This window comes from Pipistrellus hanaki, assembly GCF_964339955.1.
Source record: "Pipistrellus hanaki genome assembly, chromosome: 4".
Classification (NCBI taxonomy): Eukaryota; Metazoa; Chordata; class Mammalia; order Chiroptera; family Vespertilionidae; genus Pipistrellus; species Pipistrellus hanaki.
The window spans coordinates 47,981,478-48,001,462 of record NC_140506.1 but is presented as its reverse complement, the minus strand read 5'-3'; the positions used below and the strand labels follow the sequence as shown (position 1 = coordinate 48,001,462).

The 19,985-nt window shown below is 41.2% G+C and overlaps 1 protein-coding gene and 1 long non-coding RNA gene across 23 annotated transcripts in view; one reads left to right on the top strand and one right to left on the bottom strand.

Moving 5' to 3' along the window:
- The window catches only part of LOC311622019, a 1,104,806-nt gene that overhangs the window by 77,160 nt on the left and 1,007,661 nt on the right, over positions 1 to 19,985 (bottom strand). The gene's annotated exons all lie outside the window — the stretch shown is intronic.
- Positions 16,255 to 19,985, top strand: part of MCTP1 (multiple C2 and transmembrane domain containing 1) — a gene marked incomplete at its 3' end in the record, with an annotated part of 425,829 nt that continues 422,098 nt past the window's right edge. For 18 of the 22 annotated variants that reach the window (XM_084882647.1, XM_084882645.1, XM_084882668.1 and 15 more), the window contains exon 1: positions 16,255 to 17,911. In XM_084882647.1, the coding sequence (XP_084738773.1) occupies positions 17,207 to 17,911 (705 nt within the window). In that variant the 5' untranslated portion in view covers positions 16,255 to 17,206. The remainder of the gene's footprint in view (positions 17,912 to 19,985) is intronic. The other 4 variants (XM_084882644.1, XM_084882666.1, XM_084882650.1 and 1 more) reach the window with 2 other exon arrangements.

The following is a 19,985-nucleotide window of genomic DNA, read 5'->3' as shown; positions in this document are numbered from 1 at the left end:
TATCTGTTTGCTGGGTGGGTTCTGTGTTGCCTTCTGCTGGTGTGTGAGAGATCGAGAAGCTGGCCTGGTAGAATGGGAAAGCGAGGACCACAAGCCCTAACTTCTTAAGGAGACTTCCAGGAAGTCTTTCTCTTGCCAGGGTCCCATTCATCTATTCCAGAGGTGCCGGTGCTGTTAATTCCTGAGACTTTGCAAGAATCTGCGATATAAATCTCATTTTAATCTTCAGAGCAACCTCGTGAAGTAGATAGGACAGATGGTTCTGTCATTCCCATTTTACAAATGGGGGTCATGTAGGACCAGGATGAAGGAACTTATTTTTTCAGCTAGAAAAAAATCAGAAGAAGGATTTTAATTTGAATCTTCTAGTTTCAAAAAGTCACGGCTCTTTCTCCCATGCAGTTTGTGTTCTATCTTGCCTAGCATCCAGCATGCCTCCAGATAATAATATTTGAATGAATAAATTTGAAACGTCCTGGAATCAGAACTGATATTCAAAAAGCAATAACCATAACGGGGAAGACTGAGAAACATTAAATTGTACAATGTTTTTCTTTGCTTCTCTGTTCCAACCAATTATATCTCAATAAATGGCTGAAGTTCTAACTATTGTAAATTTTATGCAGCATATTGCTCCAAATGATAAAAGGAGTGCATGTTTTCTTTTTTGATTATATTTGTCCTAAGTTGTTTGGAAAGAAAATCCATTTTTATAGGAACTAACTGCTGAATTGGATTTGTTTTGCTGAACAACTTTTATAGTTGTTTACCAGTTTCTGAAAAGTGAGAATGTACCAAGGCTATCCTTACCTTTAGGTTTGCATAGATTGCAAAGTATTTTTCATTCTTTATTACTGATTAATAAAGAATATAGATTAATAGGTAATTAGTGGCAATGGATAAATGTCTGAAATGTTACTATTCATGGTGAGATTGGGCTCAAGCTCACTGTCATGAAGCTTTTCAAGAATCCTATATAATCATATATAATCCTATATAATAAAAGCATAATATGCTAAATGTCTGACCCATTGGCCAACCATTCAATTGACTGCTCAACCAGTTGCTGTGACACACACTGACCGCCAGAGGGAAGATGCTCTGACTGGTAGGTTAGCTTGCTGCTGGGGTCTGGCCCATGGGAATGGGCTAGAGGGCCAGACATGCCCTAGAGCCCTTCCTCAGTCCCTCCCCAGCCATCCGGCCCTCATCAGCCCCAATCGGGACTGAGTGAGATGGCCCCTATGGCTGGCCAGGCCAAGGGACCCCACCAGTGCACAAATTCATGCACTGGGCCTCTAGGATATATATATATACAAATTTATTTTAGAGAGAAAGGGAAAGGGAGAGAGAGCTAGAAACATCAATGATGAGAAAGAATAATTGATCAACTGCCTCCTGCATGCCCACACTAGGGATTGAGCCTGTAACCTGGTCATCTGCCCTGACTGAGAATTGAACTGTGACCTCCTGATTCATAGGTCGATGTTCAACCACTGAGCCATGTCAGCAGAAAATGCCTAGAGTTTTAATAACAAAAAATGAGGACCCAGTTCTTTTGCTTGGACATTACTTGATGCTACTTTTTGTTTTTATCGATTTCAAATAAACTTTAGTTGCATTAGCTCGGAGTGCATCTCTCCTCAAGGCAAGTATGCTTGGATAAATGAGTTACTGAGTAAATAGAGCAGTGTCTATAAGTCATTTCTGAAGACTTTTAAAATTTTTATTGTAATAAAATGCACGTAAAATGTATCATTTTAAACATTTTAAAGTGTACAATTCGCATTAAAGTGGCATTTAGTACATTTATAATGTTGTGCATCCATCAGCCCTACCTTGTTCCAGAACATCTTCGTCACCCCAAAAGGAAACTTGATACCCATTAAGCAGTCACTCTCAATTCCCCTGATCCCTGCCCCTGGAAACTATTATACTAATCCTAAATATTAAAAGGTTAATATGCAAATCAACCAAATGGCAAAACAACCGATTGCTATGACATGCACTGACCACCATGGGGCAGACGCTCAATGTAGGAGCTGCCTCCTGGTGGTCAGTGTGCTTCCACAGGGGGAGTGCCCCTCAGCCAGAAGCCTGGCTCACGGCTGGCCTCTCCCACCTCCAGGATAGCACTAAGGATGTCTGACTGCCGGCTGTTCTCGGACTGTGAGAAGGCGCAGGCCGGGCTGAAGGACCACCCCTCTTTTCCCCCAAGTGCACAAATGTCATGCACTGAGCGTCTAGTCTGGTATATGTCTCTATGGATTTGCTTATTCCAGACATTTCATAAAAATTAAATCATTAAATACTTGGCCTTTCATGTCTGGCTTATTATAATAAGTGTAATGCTTTTATTGATTGATTGATTGATTGATTGATTGATTAGGTAAGTGTAATGCTTTTAAAGTGCATTTATATTGTAGCACAAATTTCATTCTTATGGCTGAATTCCATTGTTTGTATATACCACATTTTGTTTATTCATTCATTTATTGATGGGCATTTGGTTGTTTCCCCCATTTGGCTATTGTGAGTAATGCTGCTATGAATGTTGGTATAAAGATATCAGTTCAGGTCCCTCCTTTCAACTAGTATATATATATATATATATATATATATATATATATATATATATATATCAGAGTAAAATTGCTGAGTCACATGGTAGTTCTATGTTTAACCATTTGAGAAATCACCACACTATTTTCCTAATGGCTGTACCATTTTACTATCCTGCTAGCAATGCATGAGGGCTCCAGTTGCTCTATATCCTTGCCAATACTTGTTATTTACCATTTTTTTTTGTTATAGCCACTCTAGTAGGAATAAGTGGTTCCACATTGTGTGTAACATTCTGTTGCTTTTTATTGAAGATAAATTTACTCTCCATTCCACCCTGAACTCAGACATTCCTTGTAAATTGTAGAGCAAAGGTCATGTGAGTGGCACCTTGACTGAAAAGCTATCCAGGTGTGGGGGCTGGTGGAAGATGAAGCTGAAATATTGCACTGCGACTAGATTGTACATGGCCTTGAATGTTAAACAGAGGCACTTCAGAGGGAGAAAGGTAATTTTTAAGGCATGAAATTGAGTAGGGAATTAAAACAGTAAAAGGCACCATGATGTAGGCTGAACTGGAAAGAACAGAGGCTGGGAATGATTGATTACTCCATTGCTGAGGTAGCCGCTAGGCTCTAAATATGTTAATTGCCCATGTAGTACCAGATAGCACCTTATAATTTATCAAATTAGCCAGAAATGGTAGATTATTCCAGCATTCCAGAAGAATGCCACACTATCCCTAGTTAGGTGGAGATGAGAATATTTGGAAATACATGTAGACTCTGAACAGTTTCACACTAAGAAGTGTAGAATTCTTTCATTATAACTAGGAATCTCCTTTGAGCTAATGTGCAGATGTACATTCATTGTAAATTGTAGAGCAAAGGCTCAGGTCATGCCAGCGTCTGGTGTTCTAGTAAAAGTGGTGAAAACCAGGGGACTTGACTTGGACACTACTCAAGTACCTTATCTTCTCTGAGTATGTCTTCTGTCTTTAAAATGGGTAGACCATCTAGCTCATTGTGTTGCTGGGAAAGAAATTGAGATTATGCATGTAAAGTGATTATGCATGTAAAGCACACAGTAGAGAGCCTGGCATGTATCAGTGCCCAGGACAGTGCCACAAAGCCAAAGATAATTAGGTCATCTCCTTTTTAAGTAAATGCCTATGATATGGTTCAGAGAAAGGCCTATGAGAATAAAAATCATCCTGGAATGTATAAAAAAGATATGAGAGAGAGAGAGGGAGCTACAGAAGGAAAAGGAGAAGAGAATGGAGAGGAGGAGGGGGAGGTAGAGAACAACATCTTTGTCTAAAGAAAACCTTGGGTCACTGTGATGTGAGGATAAACTTGGAACAAAGAGCAGGCTGATGGGACTTGATTAAAGTCCCTGGTATTCATCTTAAATTTGGCTCCTTTTTTATTGACATTAACTGACATGAACTAATCTGTCAGCTGAAATGATTTGCAGATTATGGTATAACTTTTGTTTTGTTGGGAAATTAAAATCCTTGTTAAACTGTGACTGGAGTTTATTCTCAGAGCAGATATACAATGGTAGGCAGGGGATTGCAAAAGCGTGTAGCACATAGCTGGGCCTCTGTCCAGCTCGGTTCTCTTCTCTGAGAGAAAGAAGTAAACAACATAAGCAAGATAAAACACCATCCCTGCTGTTGGGAGGTGGTGGTGATATTTATAGTTCTTGGAAGTGCCGATTTGCTTAAAATTTCTAACTAGGTATTTGCCAGAAAATGTGATATCCAAGGGATCAGGAAATGCAGTCCCTGGTGCCAGAGTGTGGTACCCTCAGCTTCAGCCTGGCACGTCAGCTCCTGGTTGAGGGTATTGGCTAATACTGCTCAAAGTGGTACCATTATTAATTACCCTTTCCCAGGGAAATTCCCAATGACTAATAATGTTAGCAACTATCACTTTGGCAAGTGCCAGGCTGGGCTTTTACATTCAATTTTCATAACAACTAAATGAAGTAGAAAAATAAACTGAGGCTCAGAAAAATTAATTGACTTGCACACAATCATGTGGCTATGGTCATGGAAAGAAAAAAAAAATGCTGTTCAAAAAGATGGCTACAGTCATTGCATTAACATTCCAAGACAGCAATATATTTCATTTCCAGGGAAGAGAGCTTGTTCTGGTTGTAGAGGAACCAGCCACCAGTCTAAGATGAATTTTTACTGGTTGTAAAGGAACTAACAACTAGTCTAAGATGAATTTGAGAAATGGAGTGGCTCTGCATAACAAAGTAACACATTTTTAGGTTCATCTCTAGTGACTGGAGAGGAAGACAGGATTTCTGGACAAAAGATAAATGAAGAGAAAGGAAGACTACAGGGAGACCAAATATGGCGAGGCACTGCCAGTGCCCCACGTTGGGCTTCCAGTTACAAGTGTCCACCCCACGTTCTGTGGTTCAGGGTTCGGGTTCTAGAGGAGGCTGCACACAAATGAAAGAGACTAGACAAGAAAATATGAATTTGGGAATTGGGGGCCAGGCGGGAGCCCAACTCAAGGGGAAGGACTCCACTTTGCTCTGGCCTTGGAATCCCTTTTACTCAGGTTTGGGATCCTCCCATAGCTCTTAGGCAGGCGGTTCCAGTAATAGCTCCATGATGGCCCATCTGTAGGGATTTACATAAGACTAAAAGGTGGGAAGTTGCTTCAGCTACCATTGTCTCAACTAAACAGTGGGTGCTTGGCTCTGACCTTTCAGAACTTCAAGATTGGCCAGCCTTGCTGGTTCCTTGTCCACACCTCTCTGCTAGTGAAGGCAATGGGCGGCTTCCAACAAGACACCCAGTAGCAAATCAGAATCTGAGGAAGAAAAGATCATCTGAATTGGTCAAAGCAGGTGAGATCTGCATTGAATTCAAAGGTTGTGTGTGTGTGTGTGTGTGTGTGTGTGTGTGTGTGTGTTTTGTTTGTTTTTTTTCACTATGTTGGATTATTCTTGGTTGCTGCAAAATGTAGTAAACCTTGTTATACTTAGGAGTCTTGTGTTGATAGGGTGTTGTTGTGTGGCTCATGTTTAGGGTGAACTGAGGAAGAGAAAGGAGAGCAGTTATAGGAGAGCAGATATGAATGGGGGTTGAAAATCAAACCCAGAGCAAGAATGGAAACGTGAAGGTCTCTCCTAAAATCCTCAGAAATATTGGGGAGGTATTGGACCTCTCTCAGAGTATGCCATTTTATTTAAATAGTCAAAGAAAGACTAGTCCCAGAAAGTGAGAGTCTTGGACTTTTTGATCACATTAGTGTGTGACAGAAGAAGCTTGAGGCCAGCTCTGGATGTCCCAAAGGCCTAGTTCCGTCCATGTTGTCAGTTGCCTGCACTGTGCTGACAGGATGAAAGGCAGGTGATTGATTTGCACAGTATCATACTCTGTCTTGCTGTCTCAGGCTGTAGTGGACCCAACACTGGGAATCTAAACGTTGAGCCACTGTCCTATCAACACTGTTAAGTGATGTCTATACTGTGGTGAACAAAATAGACATGGTCCCTGCTCTCCTGGTTCCAGCCTCCTAGAAATTAAACTCTTAACAAAATCTTTTAAATGATAACATTTAGAATAAACACTTTTATACAGAGGGTGGAAATTAAACCATAGATTTCTCATAAGCATTTTTTTATATTAATCATAGTAGACATCATACATTTAAAGTTCATGGAAAGGAAGGCTGTTAATCTGATGCCAGGGGGCGGGGGGAAAGTGCCTTAAAAGACAAGATAAAAAGGGATGGTCTGCAATTGAAAAAGTCCAGGAAACTGAAGCTGATAAATGGTTAACAGGTTGGTATTTAGGGATATTCCTGAGACTGGTCTCAATGGATTCATTCTCCTATGGTGTTTGTGATTTAGAAATGAACTGCAAAGGATGCTGGTTGGGGATTATGTCATCAGGCAGATTGGACCATTTTACAAGAGGCCGGTTGATCTCTAGCTGAATGGGGCCATACCTGCGCATCCTGTCTTTCCTGCTGGGTTTGCTTTCCGGAGTCCTTGTTTGGACCTGGGCCACTCACTAATGCTCTTCTTTCTTTGTTGCTTCCTTGGCATCAAAGGATTTATATATGGAAGATGCTCAACTTTCTCACTGGCCTTCATCCTCTCTTCAATCCTCCCAGAAGTCATTATTCTTTCTATAAGAAAGAATATACTCCTTTATTAAAAGCAAGAAAAAAACCTAAGGGGACTTAGTGATCTTGAAGACAGTTAAATATATTAGAAGCTTTGAGTCATTTTCTTCTCATAGTTAATTTGACTAAAATGCAATTAGTATGAACTACATGCCAAGTTGTAGTGATATATATTTTAGTCTCTCTTCTCTGGAACACTTTCATTGGGTTAAAATACTTTGCTGAGGTATTGAGAATTCTAGTTTCTTAAGAACTAAAAAACATTTATTTCCTCTTAGTTGTTTTGGATTATCCAGATAAATTTAGCACTTAATGTGATTTGCTGAGTCAATTGTAATTTACCTCTAAATGTGCTGTGCTTTGTTAGAACCAGGAAAAGCTTGTTTCAGCAATGGGGGAATAATTATCCCCAAAGTACAAAGCAGACACTACTTTTGAGAGCTTTTTTAAAATCCTCACCTGAGGCTATTTTTCCTATTGATTTTTTAGAGAGACTAGAAGGGAGGGAGGAAAGAGAGGGAGAAAAAGAGAGAGGCATTGATGAGAGACACATCAATTGGTTGCTTCCCACTAACACTCTGACCAGGGCCAGGGACTGAAGCTGCAACCAAGGAATAAGCCCTTGACAGGGAATCGAACCCAAGACTCTTTGGTCCACAGGGTGACACACTAACCACAGAGCCAAAATGACCAGGACTAGAGCTTGTTTTTTTCTTTTGTTTTTGTTTTTAAGAGAGGAAGACAGAAGTAGTGTTTTATGTAATATATTGGATTCCCATGTTTGTTTAATTTATATTGATAGAATTTACATTTAAAAAGAAGGGACCAATACCCAAAGAATCATGCTTACAGCAATGTCCTTAGTTTTCTGATAGTCAAAGCATATACCCCCAAAACACTAGTCCTATGAGCTCAGAGCACATCTTTTGTCTCAGAAAAACAATTTCTTTCATAAAGTTATTCGGAGCATTTTCCATGAACTGCACCTGAAAAATATTTTTATTTTGTACTTGACTTTACAGAAAAAACAACTCAGGGAACATAACACTTTATTTCATTAAATTAACTTCCGAATTTCATTAGCTTAGATATTAATGTTTTTCATAGTTATAACTTATTTTCTTTTCCTTTTAAAATTTCTTCTAATTTATATTATCATGCCATGTCTTATTATATCCTTCAAAGTGACCAAATATATTTTGAAGAAAGCAGACTTCAAATAAATAAACTGTAATAATTTTAAACAGATGCATATTATATTTTGCACTTTAAAAATGAACACCATTATGTTACATCTTTCCACTTACAATATTAACAGCTTACCGATTTTTAATTTTAATGAAGATACTGCATTTCATTGGTTGATGTATCATTATTTGTTTAACCATCTTATTCCATCCCATGGTAAAGCATTTTAAAATGGGTATAGAAATAAAAACATGGCCATTGGTGGCACATAGATAGTATTTAAAACCATGACTCTTGATGAGATGACCAAGAGGATGAGCATGGATAGAAGAGACAAAAGGACTGAAGACTGAGCTCTGGGGCACTACAACATTACAAGTTTGGAGAGGAGATGATGGACCAACAAAGGAGACTAAGACATTCATCTGTGAGGCAGAAGGAAAAGTAAGAGAGAACAAGATCTTAAAAAATGAAAACAAAAATTAGGAAGGAAAGAGAGCACAGTTGCATCAAATACTGCTGATAATTTGAGAGTGAGTAGAGAATTGGCCATTGGATTTAACAATGAGGTAGTTGTAGGTGATCTTCACACGAGCAGTTTTGATAAAATTGTAGGGGTGAAAGCCTGATTTGAGCTAGTGAATAACAGATAGTGGGTGACAGAAATTAGATACAATAAATATAGATGAAAACTTTTGAATTGATGCAAATTCAAAGTGTCTAAAACTGGACTATCATCCACCTCCTAAATCTATTTTTTTCCTCTAGAATTTAATCATTATGTATATAGCTTTATATATATATATATATATATATATATATATATATAGAGAGAGAGAGAGAGAGAGAGAGAGAGAGAGAGAATAAACTTGCTTAATTAGACTTGCTTTCTGATTTAGCTAAACTTTTTCCAGCTCAGTGAAGCACCCTAACTTCTCTTTCAACCTCCAACCTCTCTGTCACTCATAGTCAAAGCCAGAGTCATCCTTTATTCATCTCTTTCTCTTGTTCCACAAAATTAATCAATGAGCAACTCCTGTCAATTTTACTGCAGAAGGCCTTAGGTACATTAGAAAAAATATGCACTTTCAATTCAGACATACTTAACAAGTTATTAATCTCTCTTAGCCTCTGTTAAGAAGGATAATGTTCCCTCCTAGGATTCTTGTGATAATTATAAAAACTCATATGTAAAACACCTACAATAAAATAAGACCTCAATATGTATTATTTTCACTTGCCCTTGGGTTTTAAGACTCTTCTTTTGATTATAACCAAGGCTCTAAGACCCTTTTTACTTGCCATTGCAATTCATAACCATTCTCTCATCTTCTGGTCTTGCCCTTTAAGTGTAATCTCTAAAGCACAGCTCTAACCATGTCACTGCTACACATAAAAACCAATCTAGTGATTCTCCATTACTTGAACATGCTGTATAAATTGAGCATACTGTACAAAGTATGGCAATATCCTGCTTGAACATAATATATGGCTCTCCCAACCTCAAACATTTGCCAAAGTAAGCTGGACAAACTAGATTATTTGCTGATTTTTGTCCATGATCTTATTTTTCTACCATTGTGCTTTTACTTATTTTCTTTTCTCTTTTCTCCATTTTGCATTCCTGCTCCTCCTCTCCACTGGTCAAAAAGTTTTTTAAGGCTTACTAGTAGCTCAAGAGCTATACTAGTTGTGAAAACTTCCTGACTCATATCAGTTGGCCCCCAATCTGCCAGCCAAAAGTTTTTCCTTCTTTATTCCTCCACCATCTTTTCTTTCCCTTAAAGAAAATAAATCATTCTTTATTATTTAATAGTTATTTATGCGTGTGTCATAGTTCCCTTTCTAGAATATACGCTCTGCAAGGGCAAAGATCAGGCATGACTCATCTTTGTGTCTACTTAAGACAATCTCTGTACTCTGGAAGTACTTATGTATGCTGAATTGATTTATTGGGTCCTTTTATTGCATTTTAAAATTTGAAATAGTCTTAAAAGTTACTCATGTCACTCAGTCTTCCTAGTTCAATTTACTACCAGAGAGAACAAATGATAAGAATAATAAAAAAAAACTCTAAAAAAATAAAAGCCTTGGCTGAAGTAAATGCAAACTTACATCACCAGGTCTTCTACAGTAAAATAGTAGAGTCACCTCTAATTCAAGTTGACCAACTGATTTCTAAACTAACATGCTTTTGTACTCATTGCATGTAAAAGTTATATCGGTAAAAAGCAATTGTATTTACTGTTTTCAATGGGTTCAACCTAAGTGTTATCTATTCTCTCTTCCCATTTACCTCTTATTGATTTCATCTCTTTTCACTGTAAAATTAATTTAGTTAAGCAAAGCAATGAAAAATAGTTGCTTCAAAATCATTTGCACAGTATCATAAACAAAGATTGTTAAAATGCATTTAAAATTAATATTTTAAGCCAAAACTGGTTTGGCTCAGTGGATAGATCATCATTCTGCAGACTGAAGGGTCCCAGGTTCGATTCCAGTCAAGGGCATGTACATTGGTTGCAGGCTCATCCCCAGTGGGGGGTGTGTAGGAGGCAACTAGTCAGTGTTTCTAGCTATCTATCCCTCTCCCTTCCTCTCTGTAAAAAATCAATAAAATATATTAAAATAAAATTAATATTTTAAAACCAAACTCAGTCAATATTTGACAAAGTTATATAATACCAGTTCTATCAATTTTTATTTATAGATTTAAACTGTAAATTCCAGGGTGTGAACCTGGCAATAACCAGCAAATCCACAGTCATCTCAAGAGCTTTTTATTTTTTTAAATTTTTTGTGATGGCATATGCCAGTTTGATATCAAAACTATCACTTGTCACATGGTCACTGAAAAGTTCATTCAAATAAAATAATATTTATTCGTCTTGGCTTATTCTCAGGAGGAAGCAATATCTTCTCATGCAATGAATATAAAAATATTGGTATCTTTGTCTTTCCCCAAATTCATATGTTGAAATCCTACCCCCAACCCCTGGTATTTTGGGGTAAATAGACTGGAAGATAATTACGTTTAGATGAGGTCTTGAGGGGTAAGGCCTTTGTGTTGGGCATTAGTGTCCATACAGGAAAAGGAAGAGAGACCAGATTCTTTCTCTCTCTCTCTTTCTCTCTTCTAAGCCAGGAAGAGATCTCTTGTCAGGAAAGCAATCTGCTGATTTTTATTTGTGAATTTATTTATTTATAAATGTAAATATGCTGTCATATGATAAATATCAATTTACAACCTGATTTGTTGACTCGGCAATATTCTGGTGATCTTTCTTATTTGAACACATTGATATATCCCTTTCTTTTTGGATGCTGCACAGAATTTCAGAACATGGATAAATCACAATTTATATAATCATTTCTATGTAAATAGCATTCAACTTTTCCCCTTTCTTGGCTATTACTAACCTTTATTGTTGGTTCTAACAATGCTGCAATTACATGTTAATAAACCTGGGGGATGGACTTACAGGCTGTAAATCAAGGTCTGAGAAACCTATTTTAGCCAATGTGGTTTTATTCAAGGTAATTTTCTTCATAAAAGACATTATACTTGATTTTATCTTCCCAAGGATACTTTTGTACACATTTAGCTAATCCATCTTTCCTTCCATTTCCTATTTTTCTCATAAGATTCAGAGAGAACTTCATCTCAGAATAAAACTCTACAAGAGTTAACTTCTAACTAGTTCTTACTTGTATATTTTCTAGGCAGGCATTTTGAAAAAAGGGCTTGCCAGAAAAGCAGCTAAATTTTCAGGCACTGGTTTGAAATCAATCGTGTATATTTCTTAAATAACCATTTTATCTCACTCAGAGAAAAATGTGTGAATTAAGGAATTGGATTTGAAAAAGAGAAAACACCAATTGGAACCTGGGAAACATCACGTGAGGAGGAAATGGGGGAACAGCATGATTCTAATTAGCAAAATGGGCAGAGCAAAGAGGAGGGTCTGCCCTGTTTAGCAAGCCTCTCAGTGTTCTTATAGTTAATGAATGTTGGTCTGTCTTAATGCTGTTACTGTGCAACACTGAGCCAGTTCCTCTTGGGTTAACACTGTGAATGAGGCAATCTGGGAAGATGTGTCCTTTCTTCTGGTCTACAACAAGGACATGCCAATCAGGATGCTTTGGGCTCTAGGGAACTTGGGGTAAGCAAAACCCTAAAGATGTGCCTCCTAAAGACTTCTGTCTCCTAGTTAGTCAATCAATGCTAGTATAGTTACAGATCTAAAGGGGCTTTGTACATGTAGTTATGTTTTCTAATCAACTGGCCTTAAAATAGGGACATTAATCTGGATTCTCCAGGTGGCCCAAGGTGATCACATAAGCCCTTAAATTTAGAAAAAGGTTGAAGAGCCAGTGTGAGATACGAGGCAGAAGAAGAAGTCTGAGAGTTTTGAAGTGTGAGAAGGACTCAATCTGCCTTTGATGACTTCGAAGACTAGGAAGAGGCCATGAGCCAAGGAATGAAGGCAGCCTCTGGAAGCTAAGTGTGCCTCTCCCCTTCCCCCCATTTCCTGGAAACCAGCAAGGAAATGGGGATCTCAGTCCCACGAGGGTGCAGAAATTAATGTTGCCAGCCATCTGAATGGGTTTAGAAGCAGATTCTTCTCCAGAGCCTCCAGAAAGGAGCATAGCCCTCCCAACACTCTGATGTTTGTCTTGTGAGACCTGAAACCCAGGAGCCAGCTAAGCCACACTGCACCCAGGCTTCTGACTTACAGACACTGTGAGATAATAAATGGATGTTGTTTTAAGCAGTTAAATTTGTGGTAATTTGTCTGGAGAGCAATGAAAGACTCATATAAAACTCAGCTTAAAATGGCTAAAAATCTAGATAAATCAATTTTCTAATTAATAGTTAACAGATAACTACATGACGATAGGATCACAGTTAAAGGAAGGCCTTGGGTTGACTGATTCTGTAACCCAGTGACATCATCAAGAACTGGGGTTGTTCCCATCTCACTTTTCTGCCAACCCTGGTGTTTGCTTCATCCTCATGCTTATAAGAAGAAGGCAGCAGCAGTTTCGTGCATTTCACAAATACCAAAATACATAGATCTAAAAAGAAATCCTTTTTTGGTGCTTTTTCTTTATGAGGGAAGAAGTCTGTCACATGACTACTGGTCTGTGTCAGAGTTTCCTTGTTGTTCCCCAAAATCCACCTTCCTCTTCTTCCTCAGTAGCAAAACCCAGATTTTTAGCTGGACACAGGACTGCCCAGAAGAAAGCTTTTTATGACTAGGCATGGCCATAACCCTTGGATATAAGAAGAGTTGGGAAGAAACCTTAAAGGAAGATAGTTTTATTCTTGTGTTTTGTTTTTATATAACAAAGCGATAAAAATGTTTCTCTTGAGGACAAGTTAACTCAATGAAAATGCTGCCTACATTTGACTTTTAATTGGGTCCTTGTGGGGTGTGGTCAGGCCAACTGATGTTATTATCCCTATTTCAGAGACTGAGAGAGGAAATGAGGGCCTGAAGGCATCTGGCCCAGTATTGGGAGCTGGGACAGCCAGGACTCTACTGAGAAGAGGGTGCCTTAAGGGCTATTTAGTTGGCACTTTAACTCAAATAGTTCCATAAATGTTGTTTTTGAGCTTGCATCCATGTCCTTGATCTCATCAGGTGGCCGTCTGGTTCTCTCCACTACAGTCTTGTTGCTCGCCCAGGGCAAGGACATAGATTGGTGCATCTTTGAGGTTTCTTTCAATTATTTTATTCTATTTATTCATGTATTTTAAAACTAGGAAGCTGTGTGGCTTTGGAATCCTGTGGACCTGGAATCTGCTAATTACACAAGAAGTGACCTTGCAGGATCACTTAATATGCCTCAGAGTCAGTTCCTTTATCTATAAAATGAGGTTGCTGTGAGAATGACATATGTTAAAGGATGCAAACCATTTAGCATCATGCTTGGGTACCCCATGTCCTAACTATGTATAGTCCTGCCAATTCTATCTTCAAAACATTGCCTATCTAGAAGTTAACCAGTTTCACCACTTCTCACCTACCCACTCATTCAAAGCCATCACTTCCCTGTCAGGGGCAGTAACAGCTGCTGTCTAAACTATGTTCCCACCCATTCCTCTCCTCCACTTTATTGTCAACATAGAGGCCAGAGTGAAACTTTAAAATGCAAGTTAGATTATAATGAAACTCAGCCAAAGCCCTGCAGTGGCTTTCCATTCCACCCAAGTCCAGAGTCTTCATTGTGGCCAACAGAATCCTACAGTGATTGCTTCCTTAGCCATCTCTACAGTATCCCATCCTGTTTCTCTGTTCTGTACACTTTGTCTTCTTTATCATTCCTCAAGCTGAGCAAGTTCCTGCTTCAGCCTGTTTGCATTTAATGTTCCCTCTTCTGGGAAAAACTTTCTTCAGATTCATTACTTTGTCCCCTTTGGGTTTCTGCTCAGATATTGCATTATCTATCACCTTTCCTATTTCAACCTCCTCTATTTCAATATGTGATGCCCATATTAATTCAATCAATATGTCTTCTGTTAATATTTAAGATGGATAGTAAAGTGTAATAAATAGAAGAGGTAGCATTTATTGAAGTCTTGCTATGTGCCATGAATTTTGCTTGCCTTTGCAGGTGGCCATCTATTTTATTAGTATACTCTTGTCGCCTGCAATAGGTCTTATCTCAGATGGTACCTCCAACAAAAAACCTTTTATTAGTCAAGACAGAAGTGGTCTTAACTCCTCTTCATTCCCCATAGTGATCAGTCTGTACTATTCAGCTTCTCCTTGTGTTGTAGAGTTTTTATAAGTATCGTCTTGTAAGTGCAATAAGACACTTAATGGTAGAGATCATATCTAGTACACATTTATATAATGCACAATTTGTAGGACAGCCCACATTTCATAATCCACTTCAAATGTTTAGAAAGAGATATATGCTCTTTCAAGTTGTGTAAATAAATTCATATTGATGGAGAAATGTGATTTGGGGTCATAAATTTCAGAACCTGAAAACCTGAAATCTCAGAGATAGTATCATCAAGAGAAAATTTGGTAAAGAGAAAAATGGAAATATTAAGGTAAAAAAGTCAATTGAATACATCAGCATGAGATTATATGAAAATAAGGTTGAATTATGTAGAATTATCTCCATGAGTCCATGGGCCCTTATCATATAAATATGACAAAATTGACATATTTATAAAGAATTCTGGAAGAAGTAGTGGTTATTCTCAATTTTCTACAGTAATTCTATATTTCTTTTTTTTCCTTCATACTTTGTTTACCATATCCTAGAAAAACTAATAACAAAATACTTTTCTTGTGTTAGAGAGAAGAACCCTTCTGGGTATTTGCAGTTTCCTTTTGGGCTATCAGTCTCTCTGTAGTCAGGTAATTTTTGTGTGGTTGTGATACTTTCAACTTGCCCCCTGTGAAACAGTCTGAGACACTGAGCTAAATCCTCAGGGAGAATTTCTATATATACATAAGGTAAGAAAAAGTAACGACAAAACATCAAAACCCCAAAAAACCCTTCCTATTGGGTTGCCAGATTTAGCAAATAAAAATACAAAAGACAAGTTAAATTTGAATTTCAGATAGACAACAAATAGCAATTTAGTATGTCTCATGCAATATTTGGGACATATGTATATTAAAAAATTACTCATTGTTCATTTGAAATTCAAATTTAATTGGTCCTGTAATTTAGCTGTCAACCCTACCTCCACAGACACTGTTCTGGAAGCCTGTTTTAATGTCTCCATGAGCCTTGTCACTGTTAGACATTGTGTTTATTGTCTGATTCACTCTCACTGGACGATGAGCTTCATTAGGGTAGGGTTCTCTTTCCATTGTTTACAACTGCATCCCCAGAATCTGTCAAAGAGCTTAATACATAGTAGGCGCTCAATAAATTTCTAAGTATTTGTTATAAAGGCAAGAAAAAATAGAAAAATGAAAAGGTTAGAGAGTGGTAACATCTCAAGGGCATACTATTAGCTAGATGAGATTGGAATAGGCGTGGCGGGGGGGCGGGGGGGGGGTAAAGAAGTCCAGGTAACTCTCCCATGCTTTCCACATTCAGAGGTGCGGAGGACAAAGGAAGAGGGAAGGGGTACTGTGTCACTGCCTTTCAAGAGGTTCTCTTAGAATGAGAAGACCCTGGGGAAGCAAAGTCTGGATGAGCTAAAAAAAAAAAAGCCTTTTCTATGTGCCTTGGAAATAGAAGCAAGTGAAGTAACCAAAGGAAAATACAACTGAGTGAAAAGAACAAGATTCCCTGCGTTTGGAATGGGGGTCAGAGGCAGTGCGCATCTTTCTTGTACGTCCTCGGACACTTTAAACTTTCTGCAACTTTAGGGCTGGCCTTATTGTCAGGTTCCAGAAATCTCTGGACCCTGAATATAGGAGAAACAATGCACATATAAATAAAGGGAGGGGAGGGGTGAGGGAGATGAAGTCAAGACAGAAGAAATCAAACTCTCCTTTTGGACCTGGAGCTCAACCAGGCGGAGGCAGCGGCGTTCAGCCCCAGAACTCAAACGGGTGCATCTCGCCTGTGGAAGCCCGGAGTCGGACAGGACCCGCGGAAGGCGCATGATCTCCGCTCCAGCTCCCTCCATCGGAACCGGACGGTGGCTGGCTGGTGCGTCCAGAGGCAGCCCTGAGCGAGCTGCCCGGGGAACTACTGTGGCTGGATCCTAGGAAGCAGCCTGTCTCCACCCGGCTCTCGCCTGCCCGTCCTCCTATCTAGGAGCTGCAGGATGGTCCAGGGGTGCTCCCCCAGGGCTGCTGGTCCCGGGAATCTTCAGCCCCACGTCTCCCGTTGTGTGCGTCTCGCAGGGATCCAGTTTGGAGGCCGCCGCTGACAGGTGCTGTCTGCAGGGCACCGGGCGCAGTTTCTGGTGCGCACCCGGGAGGCGTGGACCTCCGAACCTGGAAGCCACAAGGAGAGGGAGGCAGGGCGCGGCCTGGGGGACTCCGGTGGCCTGGAGCCTTGGAGGTCGGAGCTAGAAACTTTGCAGGCTCAGCAGCCGAGATTCAGCGACAGAGCCAGCCCACCCCGGGAAGGTGCTGGGGGGAGAGGCAGCGCGGGAGTCCAGGGGCCGGAGAGCCCAGGCAGCGGCGCCTGCCCCCGGAGCTGGCCTGAAGCGGCGGGGCGCTCCCCGCTTCTGCTGCTGCGCCCCCCGCCGCCGCCTCCGCCGCCGCAGGGCTCCGGGCGGAGGCTCAGCCGGCGAGGGCGGTGGAGCAGGAGGAGGAGGCGGAGGAGGAGGAGGAGGAGGGGAGAGGAGCGGGGACTGGAGGATGGAGCCCCAGGCAGCCGCCGCGGGCTCCTCTGAGCCTGCCGCTGCGCCCTCCTCCTTCCAGGCCCGGCTCTGGAAGAACTTGCAGCTGGGGGCGGCCAAGGGCAAGGGCGGCGGCGGCAGCGGGCACGCAGGGGGCCCGGAGCAGCGCCCCGCCGCCCCCCCATCGCCCTCCCTGCCACCCCCCGGGGGCAGGCGGGACGCACTGGCCGGAGGAGCAGGTGGCGCGGGCACTCGGTGGATCGGCTTCAAGAAACGGAAGCAAGTGCTGGACCGCGTCTTCTCCTCCTCGCAGCCCAACCTGTGCTGCTCCTCCCCGGAGCACCTGGAGCCCGGGGGCCCCGCCAGAGGCGAGCAGGGCTCCACGCTGCGCCGCCGGCTCCGCGAGCACCTGCTCCCCGCGGGGAAGGGGCCCGCCGCCGCAGGGACGCCTCCTGGCGGCCGCTCCCCGGACTCCGCTCCTTCTTCGTCCTCCGCTTCTTCTTCCCTGTCCTCCTCGCCGCAGCCGCCCCCGAGGGGCAGCCGTGCCCAAGATGAGGGCGCACAGCGCCGGGGCGCCGCGGCGCACTTGTGCCACCAGAAGAGCTCCTCCCTGCCGGGCACCGCCAGCCTGGAGCAGCTGCTGGAGCCGCCTCCGCCCCCCGCGGCGGGGGCAGAGAGGGCACAGGGCGCCCGGGAGCCTTGGACCCTGGAGAAAGGCAGCCAGGTGAGTGCTGGGGGCCCCGGGGCCATGCCTCCAGCTTTGGGGGACCGTGGGGGAGCTCCCCCGTAAACCGAACCCTGGGAAGGAAGCGCCCCGCACCTGCTTAGTAAAGATCAGTCTTGCACCCCGACTTGACTTTGGGCAGAAACAGCTTTATGAGCTGACCATGAAAGTGGAAGTTTTAAGGGTCGCCAAATAGGGGAGAAATGAAGTTGGACATAATCCAGGGTACTTTTTGGAGGTGTTCTGGAAGGACTCTCCACTGTGTCTCACGTTGTCAAAAGAGAAAACAAACCCCCAAACGTAAAAGGATGACAATCATGTATGAGCCAGCCTTGGGCACAAAGGGTTTGCTGGAAGGAATGGAAATACGAACAGGTGACTTAATGGTACACGTGGAGGTAATAGCGTGGGGAAAGCCTTCAAGCAGAGGTTTGCTGATTTCCCCGACCGCCCTTCCCAAAACTTCCCGCGGCGAGTGGGTTGCTGCCCAACAAGTGAGCAGCCTGCGCGTCTCATCCGAGTTAGTGGAATGTGGTCCTCTGGCCTTGGCTCAGATTTAAGAGTCGCCTGAAACGGCCGCGTTGTGAGTGCGCTGCTTCCTGCATCATGTTGACTCTGGTCACGCAGGTTTAGTGGGACGGGAATTGAGTACACGTGTATGCAGGGCCCCTAAGGTGCTCCACTGGGCGCTGTGTGCACTCCCTTCGTCTTGTAGAGGGAGGTTCTCCTTTTGTAAAAGTTTATCAAATCGTGTTAGTGTTATCAAATATTTTGAAGTTCCATTCTGCCAGGGACCTAAAGAACTTTTCTTTCAATATATCTTACTTTATTTGAACTCAATATTTTGTCTCCGAATAGACATGTTAGATTAATGCTATGTACATTAAAACTCTACAGAAAACATAAGGCTATGTTTAGAAGGATAAGATATGGGAGTAGATGTGCTTTCATTTGAAACTGTTCATAGCTTATGAGTATGGTTTCAGAAAATAGAGCAGAATATGAGTGTTTGATTGTTTCATAAACACAGGCGAGTGCAGCAACCTGATGTTACTGATGCTCGAGGAAACTCCTGATGTTCTAGACAATGCTTTTAGTTATTCTCAGAAGAGTAGGTAGGGATATTATTGACAAAAAGCCTAAATAAACCTACCTTTCCCTTCATCTTGAAAAGGAATTTAAAAGAATTCTGTTTCTGGTCCCAAAAGTAAGGTGAAAAATTCATTTTAAAAGGATGTTTTAAATTCAGTAAAGGTGAATACTACCCTGTTTCCCCCAAAACAAGACAGTGTCTTATATTAATTTTTGCTCCCAAAGATGCGCTAGGTCTTATTTTCAGGGGATGTCTTATTTTTCCATGAAGAAGAATATGGTACACATTTATTGTTAAATGAAAATAAAGGACATTTACTACCTGTATACGGTACGGTAGTATGGTAGTTGTTAACACAGACCAGACAAACTGTGAATCCTACAGTATCAAGAATTTACTCATTTATTCAATGACAATCATGTCATCATCTTCTGGAACATCATCATAACAATCCAATTCCTGAATTTCCTGGTGAATTTCTTGTGACTCCATTTCTTTCAGAATTAGTGGACCAAATCTCTCATGTTTAGCCTGGGGGGGGTCCTTATTTTCAGGAGATGCCTTATATTTCACTCAGAAGGAAACCTGTAGGTAGGCCTTATTTTTGGAGGATGTCTTATTTTCTGGGAAACATGGTATGTATTTAAAAAGTGTGTGTGTGTGTGTGTGTGTGTTTAGTGTGTACATAGCCAAATTATAAGAATTTTAGAGGGGGTACTGTTTACATTTGTTTTGATGAACTTTTGCAGTCAAGAATAATAAGACAGCAAATAATAACTGGATTAGATCAGATGGTAGATATATTATTGCAAATGTTAACTTACTAAGTTACTTTGCAGCTCATTGAAGTAAGATATTTTCTTTTTAAAAAATGTATTTTATTGATTTTGTACAGAGAGGAAGAGAGAGGGATAGAGAGTTAGAAACATCGATGAGAGAGAATCATCCATCAGCTGCCTCTTGCTGCCTATTGGGGATGCA